Source organism: Saccostrea cucullata, unplaced genomic scaffold (assembly GCF_032062105.1).
Source record: "Saccostrea cucullata isolate Sc308-1 unplaced genomic scaffold, CSIRO_AGI_Scuc_v1 ctg5888, whole genome shotgun sequence".
Classification (NCBI taxonomy): domain Eukaryota; kingdom Metazoa; phylum Mollusca; class Bivalvia; order Ostreida; family Ostreidae; genus Saccostrea; species Saccostrea cuccullata.
In genome coordinates this window covers 22,640-36,156 of record NW_026932000.1, presented here as the reverse complement: position 1 = coordinate 36,156, position 13,517 = coordinate 22,640, and the positions used below count along the sequence as shown (strand labels likewise).

General features: G+C 31.9%; 1 protein-coding gene across 1 annotated transcript; it reads right to left on the bottom strand.

The window, feature by feature from the left end:
* Positions 1–495: 495 nt before the first annotated feature.
* Positions 496–4,720, bottom strand: LOC134234233 (uncharacterized). The gene is made up of 5 exons (XM_062716286.1): positions 4,604–4,720; positions 3,218–3,367; positions 2,741–2,857; positions 1,660–2,057; positions 496–1,307 (listed from the first exon to the last, which is right to left on the bottom strand). Exons 1-5 carry the CDS (start codon positions 4,718–4,720, stop codon positions 1,295–1,297), a joined length of 795 nt encoding a protein of 264 aa, XP_062572270.1. The 3' UTR covers positions 496–1,294.
* Between the last annotated feature and the right edge of the window lie 8,797 nt (positions 4,721–13,517).

Sequence of the window (13,517 nt, the reverse complement as noted above, 5' to 3'; positions counted from 1 at the left end):
TGCATTATAACGCCAGTTACAATTCTGAAATTCCCCTACTTTCATTTTCATTTTTAGAGGTTCCAACAGACAAACGCATTTTGCCGGAAAACGAATTTTATATGCCACCTCGAGATTTTAACCAAGGACAGACAAGTTGATGTGGTTTGATTTGAGTGGTCACTCACTTCTGAACGAAAATTAGGGACATCGCTATGAGAAGAAACGTTATTATTGTCGCCTATGGGAAAACAATTAGTGGACTGTACCCAACTTTGGCATTATGAATGAAATATTTGCCCCAATAAACTGTTTTCTTTTCTGTCTGTTGTAGACTTCATCATGTACCAGTATATGCTTAACCCTTCAGCACATATGTTGTTTACCAACAGCTAATCAAACTTGACAAAAAATCTGTATTTATTTGTTACAAAGACAGCAAACTTAACATAACAAACAACTTTAAAAATCATGTGCATTTAAAAAAAAAACAATTATCAGAATAAATATGCACAAACAGTTCATTTCAATCAGAAGAAAAAAATATATAACTGCTAATGAAAATCGCATTTTGAATGAAAACATATTGAATCAAAATGAAATACAACAATTGGCCCTTGTGTGACATGATTTGAAACACACTCAAAAAATCATGACCGTTATCTACTTTTATTACTAAGTAATTACTTCTTGTCAGCACACTTGAATCTGCATCTTATGTATATGATTCAAATTGAATGTTTGAACACCCCCTTTACCTTTAACTAAACCAATATCTTATCATGACTTATAATGGACTGTCCATCCAATGGTCTCAGTCTCATCAAAATAAAACTATCTCGGTTTCATCATTTCATCATAACCATTGGCCATCAATTGTGCATTTTGGATCTGTTACAGTCTTTCTGTTCTGTTTCTGTTCATTATTTTTTTTTTTAAATATTTGTTTGCGCCTTAACAGATATGCCATTTAAAAGCTTATCAATGCATGTCAATTTTAATGCTTTAAGCCCTAGGTTTACTAATTACATTTTAGTTCCTGACAAAGTTATTTTGTGCCTGCAAATATTTTCATCTCTCTGATATAAAGACAAAAAAAAAAAAAAAAAAAAGGAATTTTTTTTTAATAAACATATTCAATAATTTCTTAACATGACAAAATTAAATTGAAATAAGAATTACAGTGGCATAATATAATTTTGATAAAATTTAATTTTATTTCAAATAAGTTTCGGCAGAAAGAGTCCGAACAACTGACAGGAGAATTTATGTAAAATGATGAACTGTGGCAGGGTGTTTCACTGACTTCGTCGTTTTACAACTCTGACCTGAAAAATAAAACTCTGCTTTTACTTTAAAAATAGAATTACATCTCTTCCCTTAAAAATAATACTCACATCTTCTATGATATGTAGATGGTATTTGAATACAAAATTCAGGAAACCTAGGTATCTAATTTAAAAATAAAATTTTGTTATTGTTGAATATACTAAATCAGAACTTGATTTCCCAATAAATTGTATTACTTTTTCAAGAAAAAGAATTGTACACAAAAAAATATGTAAATCTCTACACTCTGATATCTATTAATAATACTGTTGATAAATAATAAACTTTACTAAGAAAAAAAAAATAATTGTTCATGTGTTTCATTAAAAAAAACACATTTTTTATACATACATTTGATTGTCTGGAGAAGGTGGAAACATGCTGCTGGAGACTTTCCAGTGCTGCTGGTGCCTCGATTTCTTCAGTGTTGGACAGGAATGACCCAAACTTGGATGCCTGCATGACTGTGGGGTATGGCATGTGACGCTCAGCCTCCAGGTGTCTCGTCCACAAATCAATGTCGGCTTGGCACAACTTCCCCCCATTCTTTCACTTCTTGAGGTCCCCACCATGGCATCAAAGGCCTTCTTCCCCTTCTTTGAGATTGGACCGAGGGGATCTGGATTCCTCTGGAAGGCACTGGCTAGAGAAGTGACGTCCAGCGTCTTGTAGGTTGTGGACTTGAATGGCCAGAGTGCATCCAGGTGCCTCACTTGGGGAGTGGGATGGTAGGACTCAGCCATCAAGCCCTGAAGGACGGGGAGAGTTGCGATGTCCTTTCCGGACAGATGGACAGAAATTCTGGAGAAAATCTGGTCCACGTCCTCGTGCGTGTGTCCGACCATTAAGAATCACAGTTTGATCTGAAAAATGATAAGTTGAATAGTTTACAATGTAACAAAAGATCAAGTGACCATAATGCTCACTTATTATGGTCCTGTTGTTTTGCAAATGAAGATATTTTACACATTTTTTAACATTTTGAAAAGAATGTTCTTGAAAGCCTACCCTTTAATGCTTTAAGGCTTCAATGGGCCCTTATCTAAACAACTTTTTTTTTTTACATAAATCAAGAATTCCCGCACACCGAGACTGCTGTAATCATGACTCTGCTGTACTTCAACAGAATTTATTTTTCATTGATCGATGTTATGTAAAACCAAATTCTTTCTAGCCCCATTGCCATGGAAGTTATAAATGGAACACTTTTATACTGAGTAACATCCTTTTTATAGTTTTTGAGAATTTTCAACTCTTATTTCCTATCTAGAATGAATTAGTTTTTGCGACATCCATGGAACTACACAAACAAAACCCCCATTTGTTCACAAGATTTCCAAGTTATTTTTTATTGTATGTTTTTTTTTCTCAAAAAGGTGAAAATTCTTTTAAAAGAATTAATTGGTTTCTGTTAAATGGAAGAAATACTGACCTTCCTGAAAATCTTCCGTTGCACCAGATTTGCCAGAAAACCCATCAAAATAAAATTCTTATTGTCCTTCGAAGAATTATCAGCCTGCAGGTATAGGGTTGGTGGTAGTGAACTCCCCTGGAAATGAAAACAAAAGTGAAATTTTATAACAAAGAGGAAAACATATAAAATATGTTTTTATAATGCATTATCAGTTGATCTCTAATTCATATGCAAAATCTTATTTGTATTCATGGTAACAAAATAGGGTAATTAAGTTTTATACTTTAAATTTGTTTATAATTGTTTTTTTTCATTAATTATTGAAATAAGAAATATCAAAACGTTCATTTATTCTACATATCTTGACCATTAATGCTTTCTCAGATATTACTGTTTTACAGTTTACATATCAGACATAAATGTTGTCATTATTAGAGAGTTTATAAGTTGATATAATATTCATCTGTTCTATGATCATGTACTTAATTTTAATACCTCTGCAACATCCTCCAGAACCTTCAGTATAGATGATGATGTTGCTGTCGAGCCGAACTTATCCGTCCATGTGTACACAAAAGCATTCTTGTGCCCATGGGAGAGAACCCCTGTAACATGGTGGTTAACTCTGGTCAAATTAGCATCTGCCTGTGTAAAAAATGTTGGTTAAAGTGGTTTGAATATTGTTGTTTAATTCTTTAATATCCTAACAATAAAAAAAACCTTAGCTTTCTTTATTTTTAAACAACAAATGAATTTTTAATGTGTACAGAGTGAGGGAATATTTATTATTTGTTAGTATATTAAATGTGTAATGGACTATATAAATGTATAAATGTATAATATACTGGACCGCCAGTATTGTGTTATCATGTCGAAATTAAGTGTATAATGTACATTCAAATTGATGTTATGCACTTTTGTCATGATTAATTAAATTTGCCATGACAAAACAGCCCAGGTTTTTATTTTTTGGGCACCATATTTGTATTTTACTTCCTTTGAGTTAAAAGCATTTAACTTTCATTGAACAAAATGCTTACTGGCGACTAACATACTAATTGTCAGTCCATTATTTATACACTTAATTTGCGACGGATTTTTTTTTCGTTATTTCCTGATCATGACAAGGAGCACAAGGCGTGTGTGACCGGTCATCAGAGGATGCTCACTCCTCCATGGGACCTGATCCCACCTCTGATGTTTCGGAGGTCCGTGTTTTCTCTGCTCCTATTTTGTATTGTTTTATGGACTTTGAGATTAGATACTGTTCATTATCTCCATATCCTTCTTTCTTTAAAAAAAATCCGATCTGGCCTTAATATCGTTCGTAAATTCTGCTATTTTTTGTTAGTCATCAGAAAAAAATGCGTAAAATTTTAATGCTATTATACAGTGTATATTATATATATTCTAGTTACAGATTTTGGACTTTAAAAGTTGTTTAAGGAATGAAGCTTATTTCAACTTATGTTATCCGATATAACATAACTTGGGGCAGTTTACGCTTTATAAACCGCGAAGTTTTGTTATATTGGATAACATAAGTTGGAATAAGCTTCATTTCTTATAATTCAATTTCAATGTAGACAATGAGACAGTATTTCCTCCAGGAAAAGGCTTCAAAGTAAGGATTATTTCAAAAGTAACGTCAAGCAGAGTGATACGTTGTTGACGTAACTCATTGTGACGTATGCAAGTTATGTTATACGAAATAGATAAAACCTTTTAACCAATCAAATGACACGTTAAAACTGAAATTAATTAATTTATTAATTAATTATTACAGAGAAAGATGCATTTTGATAAAAAGGTATCAGATAGGCAGGCTTGTTCCCCGTGTTTTCCGAAGAAAAAAGAATCTCAAATATGATAAAATTTTACCAGTATTGAGGAATTTTTGGAAAATGATCTACTTCTGTACCCTCCAGTGGCTTCCATGGAAGCTTTAAATCCCAAATATTGCTGGTTAAAATGCAAACATTCTTTAAAGTTCTTCATTACAAATTATTACAATTTTAATAGTCATCTGATTTTTACCTCAATTAAGGGGTCAGATTTGGCTGTTACCCTTTCTTGTATTTTTTTTTTCAAAATCATGGCAAAGAAGCCAAATAGACATGGTCTATGTACTTCTCTTACAACCCTCGTGACTATATTAATACTAGAAAACAAGGAATATATCAATAATGTTAATACGTATAACCAAGTTGTACAGAAGCGGAAGCAATTGATTGGGATTGGTGTTCAGAACGAAGGCTCACAATGAATGCAGCATTGTATTTTTTAGGAAGTATCAGGAATACTTTCCTGTAGGGGATAGTTTGATTTTGCACGGGAAGAGGTTAAGTTGACAATTTTTCATATGTAACATTATAACTGTCGTAAATTTAACTTGATAACCTTTTATTACTAGACTAATGAAGGAATGAATTAACCCCCAATGACATTGGTTATGTAGTTGGTTACATTTATCTATGTAAACTTGTTGCATCAACAAAAATCAAGAGCTTCAACACGCTTAAAAAGTTGACATATAACTTTAATAAGTCAAAACACATTTCATATATATGAAAACAATTTAATCTTTTTTTTTTTAGATATAAGATAAGACGGTCAAATTGCTTGTCACATACACTTGTTTGTGTCAATGAATTTTTAACAATTGTTTTAGTTTGGCATACTTCAAAATCATATTTCTTTTTTTTTTTTAATTTTATGCTTCAAAGCTCAAAAATTTAATTCGATTCATCATACTTATACTGGATTCCTAAATTATATTAAAATATTTAAACATGGATAAAATCGCATTTCAATTCATTTTCTACGAAAACTTTCTTTACTTCGCACTAAAATATTCAGAGTAGTGAAGGAGTACTTCGGAACAAAATAATCAAAAAGTGCGAATCAGATGTTTGTACTTTTCAACACCAAAGAGCATTTAAAAATTACAATCTCAAAAATACCAAAAGCAATTATAGCATCTTTACGTAAAACATTGAGAACACTTAATGCATTCCTTCTCTATGTTACATGTAAGATTTCTAGGCTTTTTCTTTTAATAAGTGCAGACTATATCACATACCTGGAAGCTGTTTTTCAACAAAAATGAAAGGGTAAATCTACTAACTAGTTAATTGTAAAATCAGTTTGTAAAAAAAAAAACTTTTGATTTTACAAACAAGTTCATTGACAATTCAGAATTTTATATTAAAAATTTAACAAAACAGACGTTTAATTTTTGATGTATTTAATACAAAATAATGTTAGCTAAGAATGTTTCTGAGAAAAAAATATGTCGGAGTTTAAATGCCTCTAGCAGGAATGGTTAAAACGTTAGTATTGATTCGTGCTAGGGCTTGATACGCGTACAATTATTATGATTACAAAGAGTACGACCCCGACTGCCAGAGAGATGATGACAAATAGGCGCGCGCGTTTAGACTGAACTTCCGCTTCTAAAACGTTACCACTAGATGCTGCTTCTTTTGCCTGTAAAAAAATTACCTATCGCGCGTTTAGACTGAACTTCCGCTTCTAAAACGTTACCACTAGATGCTGCTTCTTTTGCCTGTAAATTAAAAATTACCTATCTCTAATCCATTTATAATCTAACATGTTATTAAAAATCATTTCGTCTCTAAAAAAATTATATATAAGACTACGATAGAAAAAATTAAGGAAAATTTTACGATAAATAGTGAAAAATAATCTCTTTTTAGCATCAAATAAAACTTTTTTAAAAAAAGCCTAAATATATTTTTCATTCGAGTAAAGAAGCTTTCATCAGTGACACATTTTGCTTTGTTTTTTTTTAAACGAGTTTGGCTGGTTTAATTTAAAATTGGGTTTATCAAGCTTCTATCACAAATTTAATGATAATTATGGCTATGTTTCACAATACACTTACTCTGTATGCGGAATAAATAGCGACGATTCCGGTCGGCCAGAAACAACACAAACATGTGAGTATAGCAGGGACCATCCAGTTCCTCTGGGGAGGCTGAGACACGACGACCGTGGTGGGGACAGGCTGTGTGACCTAAAAAAGAAATCAAACCAGTGAAACCTGTCTAATCCGACATGCTATGGAAGATAAATTCTGTGTCAGAGTAGAGAGGGTGTCGAATTGCATAGTGTAAAATTCCATGCAAATTTGTAAATCTGGAAAGAAATCTATCGTCAGAATTCACAGTGTGACGGATTGAGCAGGTGTCGGATTAAACAGTTTTCACTGCGCTGTGAAACCTGTCTAATCCGACATGCACTAGGAGACAAATTTTGTGTCGTAATAGACAGGTTGTGGGATTGCACAGTGTTAAAAACAAGGAAAATACTAAAATGGGAAGGAAATTTAACATCTTAATTCACAGTGTGTCGGATTAAACAGGTGTCGGATTAGACAGTTTTCACTGTTTACAGATTAATTGACGTCATTCGCTATTTTACATAATGCGTGACCTAATTTAAAGGAAATATAAATGTACGTCGTACTGTATGTTGTAAGACATGGGGCTTACTTGTCATTAGGGAACAAAATTATACATGTATATTTTAATCAATATTGAGTAACTTAGTCAAATTCATCAAATATAGTTTAAATCAAAAAAGAAGTACACTAACACGATTGAAAAAAAATAAGAATGCCCATTCATTTTAATTTTAATCAGACAGTAGCTTTTTATTTTAAAAAAAATTAACGATGTGATTGTGTAATCTAATATTACTTACCACAACATTGTGAGGTCCTCCTGCAGGGGCTGTTTTAAATAAGAAATAAAATCACCATTATCATCATTGTCTCCTAAGTCATATTAAATATCACAGTGAATGTCAAGATCTAGTCAAAGAATGAGCCATCAGATTATTCAAATTTGAGAAACATTTCCTTTATATGTCATTTTACAAATAAAGTTCGATAAAATACGGTGTTTTCTGAAATAATTTTTTGATTAAATAGATAAAAAACATTTTGAACACTTATTTTTAATGAAAAATGCAGAAAAGAAATGTAGCAATATTGTCTACTGTCTCTCAGAATAGCGTTTTTCTAAGTTGAACTCATTTTAAATTGAATATAGATACAGGGGTTATTTTTCATCTGATTTCAGACTGAGTGCATGGAAAAAGTTTTATTTTATACATTATTTCTTTTCAACTTAAATTATGCTTGAATAAATTATGACGTCATATTGGATCTAGCATCAAAAACCATTCTAAAGTAATTTACTAGATCTTGACCTTAACCTTCTAATTCATGCAAAAATTCAAAGATGAAAATGTACTGGGTAGAAATAGCTATTAACTGTTTGTTTTTCTACATCAATGGAATGTATATTTAATATAGATACTTTTAAATCAAGAGGTTTAGTGATATAAAATAAAACATTGATAGACATATTATCAATGATTCCAAAGTTGAATTTTAAAAAGAATGTGTTTTTTTTTTAATTTATATAATTTTCCTTATAGTATATTTGAGACCTTTTTATAAATCATAAAAATGATTAAATAAGATTTTTTTTTAAAAAAAAAGCAAGGAATAGTACTCACGCTGAACCTGTGCCATTTGAATGTGTGTTGTCTCTTCCCAATAACTACCAAATAACTAACATATAACACACAATGGTCAGCTATTTCAGCAAAGAGCATTTGAAACTCAATGATTTTATTAAAGGAAGTGTGTACATATCAGGGATTGTGAAGAAAGGTGTGTTGTACTTTTTCTATTCTAAACAATTAAATCTGTTATAAAGAAAATAAAAGTGTAGCTATATTCATCTAAATTGAGGAGTATCTTGGCCGGAAATCTTCAGGGCTTGACCATCACATTGTGCTGTTAATATAACAAATCAATGGACACAAGATCTACCTCCCAATCTTTCTCTTTTTTTTCTTTGTCTCTCTTATACATGCATATAGATTTTGTACATGTAATCCCTTTAAAATAATTTCACCGACTGACAATTTATGAAATGTGTATAAACACATTTACATTTTATTGAAGCACTCTGACATGAATATGTAACTAAACAAGTAGCTATGAAGTGATTTTAATGACATCGCTCATACTTGTTCGAATCCCAGGGCTAGCCTTATCCTGAATTTGAATTTTCAAGTGTTTTTGTTTTACGATGAAATATCAATGAAAATGATTACGTTAGTTGCTGAATTTCTAATGCATGTAATTGGAATGGTTATTACTAGATAAAGACAAAGCTTTAAAAAGTTTTTTAAAAAGAAGTTTGTTTTAATTACAAAAGCATATCGTGATTTTGCCCAAATTCTTTAAAGTTATAACCTTTCTTTTTTTCGCTCTTAGTTCGGAACGCATGGTCATATTAATGAACTACACTTGTTTTTATGTCTGACGTATTTTTCATCCCTCCTGGGTCTGCCGTCATAAAACGTTGAGAATTCTCAAAAAAAATCTGAACTCAAGTCTTGAGAATTACTCAGCTGAGAGCCATATGAGAATAAAACGGTTTAAGGAATTTTTATTTTTCTCCATTTTTTTTATGAAAGCCGCTGAGTCTGTGAATTTTGGATTTCAGAAAAATTCTCAGACTTGAGAGCATTCTCAGACTTAAGTATGTTTTTTACGGCTGGTCCTGGGTCAGGCATATCTAAGTTTCTGAACGTACTTGGTGACATGAGTGGTGAAAGAGTTCATGAAAATCTTTCATACAATGTGTACAGTAATAAGAGTTTAAAACAGTTACTAAGGATTAGGCATTTCATTGAAAATTAAAAATAAATTCTTTTAGAAAATATATTCCGACATTTAACATCAAGTTTAAGTTTTTTTTATGCTGACAGGCGTTTGCTAATAAAAATTGTTAGGCCATTATATACACATAAGTATTGGCAGATTCTTTGTAAATTATTTATTATGCAATGGATTATTATTTTTTGGAAAAACATATGACCTTTGTAAATGCAAACAAATACTCATAGAGTTCCTTTGCGTTGCAATTATGATTCTATCCTTCAGAATCAATAATTCTTTGCTTATATGCTGATGTATCTGTTGCATAATTGGATTCTTTACTTGAAAAGACATTAGTGGTTAACTAAAAACCAATCATTATGATAAATGGGATAACTTTAACTTTTCTATCGTCAATTTAACTTACCTATGCAGCAACATACCTTCAGCACCTACATACGGAGTTTATATGTCTTGATTGTTTCGATGTGCAACCGCATGCTCTACGTTTGAACTATTTTTTAAAACGAGGTAAATTATTGACAAACCAGTCGATGAAACAAGAATATCAGCAGAGAATGCTGATATTCTTGTTTCATCGAATTTTTTTATAGTCATCATTTCGTAAGTTCTATGGTCGATACCATGACCTTGTCAGCAAATACAATTTATCATTGAGTCAAATGCTGACTGAATTTTTTTTTTATACAATTTGTTAGTCCATTATTTATGCATTTTCCGTTATTTCCCGATCATGATAAGGAGCACACTCAGGTTGTGACCAGTCGACAAGAGATACATTTTCCTCCATGACACCTGATCCCAAGTATAATGTTTTGGAGGCCCATTTTTGCTCTGCTCCTGTTTTGTATTGTTTTATGGTCTTTTGATCTTTCATACTGTTCGTTATCTCCATTTGTTTCATTTACATTTTTAACTCCCAGCCTTGACAGCATTATTGTGATTTGCATTTTTAAACCCATGCATTATCCTTCATGAAAGGTACAATTAATGGAAGAGCCAACATAACACTTTATGGTCAATGTAAGTGTTATATTTTTATTTAAGCTTGTGACGTTGCTGTTCCTCAGCGTTCATCATTTGTACATCAAAACGAAATGCATATTTTAATCTTTTGACATTCTTTCTGTGTTGTGATGTTTTTAATGCCATAGATTTCCATTCATTTGTGTATTTATATGTTGAAGATACATGTGTTAAGAGTAAGAATAAAATTGTTATTATACAATAGTTTTTGATGGAATCAAATAGAGAACTCAACGTTATTCACTCACAATACCAGTAATAAACGGGGCTGGCCTTGGTTTAATCGAAATTAAATGGAAACCTAAAAGCGTGAAGGACAGATGGATTAAAAAGATTATATCATAGAAATTCCACAACTAGAATATCTTTTCAGATAATGCATTAAAACGTGTGGAATTAACTTTGAGTATATATTGCCTGATAATACAATGAATCATATTAATTGCCTCTTAAGGAGGAATGCGCACAATTATTTTTTTTCACCTGAGTCCCTCAGGTGACCTATTGCTATCTGTTTTCGTCCGTCGTCGTCCTTGCTTTTTACAATCGGTCGTAATTTTTGAACATTTTCATTCTTCTCTGTTATAATGTGAACAAATTTCAACCAAATTTGGCATAAAGCATTTATGGGTGAAGGGGAACAAAAATTGTGAATTTCATGATTCCTGCCCCCCTGGGGCCTTAAATGGAAACCAAAACCACTAAAATTAATGCATATCTTTTAAAATCTTCTTCTTTACTCCTGGACATCAAGCAGTCAAACTGTTTGCATGATTGTAATATTGCATTATGGAGTCCTTTACCAAAATTGTGAAATTTATGGCCCTGGGGTCAGGGGTACTTGTGCTAGGGCGGGGCTAAAAAAGTATTTAGTGAAAATGCATTATTTCTTTAAAAATCTTCCTCTGCTCCTGGGTATTCAATAACTTAACTAAGTACATAGTTATGATAAGCAAGAGTGCTTCTACCAAAATTGTGAATTTGATGGCCCCAGGGTCAGGGGTTCTGGGGTTAGGGCGGGGCTCTATTGATTATACAGTGCAGGGAACTAATTTTGTTACATAAACCAGCATCAGGATCAGCATAAGTAGGATCAGGATAGAACTAACATCAGCATCAGCATTTAAAAAAATTTTACAAAAATGAATGAATTGTTTGAAATGTGCTCCTTGGTATTTATCTATTTTTGAATGCATGATTATTGCTGAATATTACTGATTTGTTGATGCATTTTTTGTTCCCCTACCATTTTTAAGCAAAAAACTAAGTGTACAAAATTAATAGACAAAGAAAAGTCATTTAATACAAATTACAAATAAAAATTACCCCACAAATTATCTTTAATGGCTTAAAATAGCAATGTTGTTTTTGAATTATCCACTTCCGGCAGGATAATCCTATTTCCGGTAGCATTACTAGCACTGACCTAGTTTCAAACCAGCATCAGGATAAGGATTAAACCTCCCTTAGGGATAACTAGCATCAAAATCAGCAAGCAATTTAAGCATCAAAATCAGCCGCCATAGGAAACCAAAATCAGGTGGGATGCTGTAACAAAATTATTTCCCTGCACTTTATTACTGAAAATATATGAATCTTTGAAAATCTTCTTCTCTACTCCTGGGTATTAAATAAACTAACTATATATATTGTATGAGCAAGAGTGCCTCTACCAAAATTGTGAACTTTATGGCCCCAGGGTCAGGGGTTCTGGGGTACATTGTTAAAGGGTGAACTCATTTTTATATAGTGAAAATACATGAATTCTTTGAAAATCTTAAAAAATCAAATTAACTAACAAAGTGCATAGTTATGATGAGCAAAAGTGCCTCTACCAAATTTGTGAATTTTGTGGCCCCAACGTCAGGGGATCTGATGTTAAGGCGGGGTCTTATTGATTATGTAGTGAAAATACATGAATTCTTTGAAAATCTTCTTCTCTACTCCTGGGTATTAAATAAACTAACTAAGTACATAGTTATGATGAGCAAGAGTACCTCTACCAAAATTGTGAATTTTATGGCCCCAGGGTCAATTCTTTTGGGGGGGGTGTATTGATTATGCATGTATAGTGAAAAAACATTAAATCTTTGAATATTTTCTTCTTTGCTCCTAGACTTTAAGCAGATGAAATACCTATATAGTTATGAGCAAGGGACATAATTGCAAGAATTGTAAATTTCAAGGCCCCAGGGTCAGGGATACCATAAAGGGGGGCTGTACTTATATACTAAAAATGAATGAATTGTTTGAAATCTGCTCCTTGGTTTTAATCAAATATTTTTGAAAAGCAAGGATGCCTTATCAAAAATTGTGCAATATGTGGATCTAGGCTTAAAGGTCAGGGTTTCATGTGTGGTTGGGGCACAACTGATTATTGCTGAATATTACTGATTTGTTGAAATGCATTTTTTGTTCCCCTACCATGCCTATGGGTATAAAGCAACCAAACTAAGTGTATAGTTATGATGAACAAATTGTAAATGCTATAGCATCTGGCTTAAAACATGGATCAAATTCAATCACTGGAAAGTTGTTGAATAATGCTCAGGTGACCTATAAGGCCCATGGGCCTCTTGTTATTTTATAGAATCAACAATGGTTTCAACACTGAAAGGCTGACATAAGGACTTAATTATTTTATATGATTTTTTTGTATTTTTTTCAATGGAAATTCAAAAAATTATTTACATCCAAATAAAATGCTTTCTTGTAAAAACTTTTCTGTAAAATAATGCATCACATGAATACCTAATAAAATATGTAAAGTGAATTGAAGCCGTGTAGATATATTTATGAAAATAAAACACATAATTTGTGAATATTTTTTAAACTTGTGCTTTAAAAAATTCTTTAAACCAGTCACAACTGGGGAAAATATGTTAATTAACCATATTTATTAAAGAAATTGAAACGAAATAACCAAATTTTTGAGAATTATTTTTTTTTAGTTTTGGCCAATCCGGATAAAAATTAATCCGATCCCAACCATTATTGTACATATATTGGAAATAAATAACATTTCCCAAAGGAACACTAGTC

Excerpts from the sequence above, each read along its gene's own strand:
- LOC134234233 (XM_062716286.1), bottom strand. The coding sequence starts at position 4,720 with ATGAAGAACTTTAAAGAATGTTTGCATTTTAACCAGCAATATTTGGGA. Across the intron at positions 2,858-3,217 it reads TTCTGGAGGATGTTGCAGAG|GGGAGTTCACTACCACCAAC; the intron begins GTATTAAAATTA and ends TTTCATTTCCAG. Across the intron at positions 2,058-2,740 it reads AACGGAAGATTTTCAGGAAG|GGCTTGATGGCTGAGTCCTA; the intron begins GTCAGTATTTCT and ends CCCGTCCTTCAG.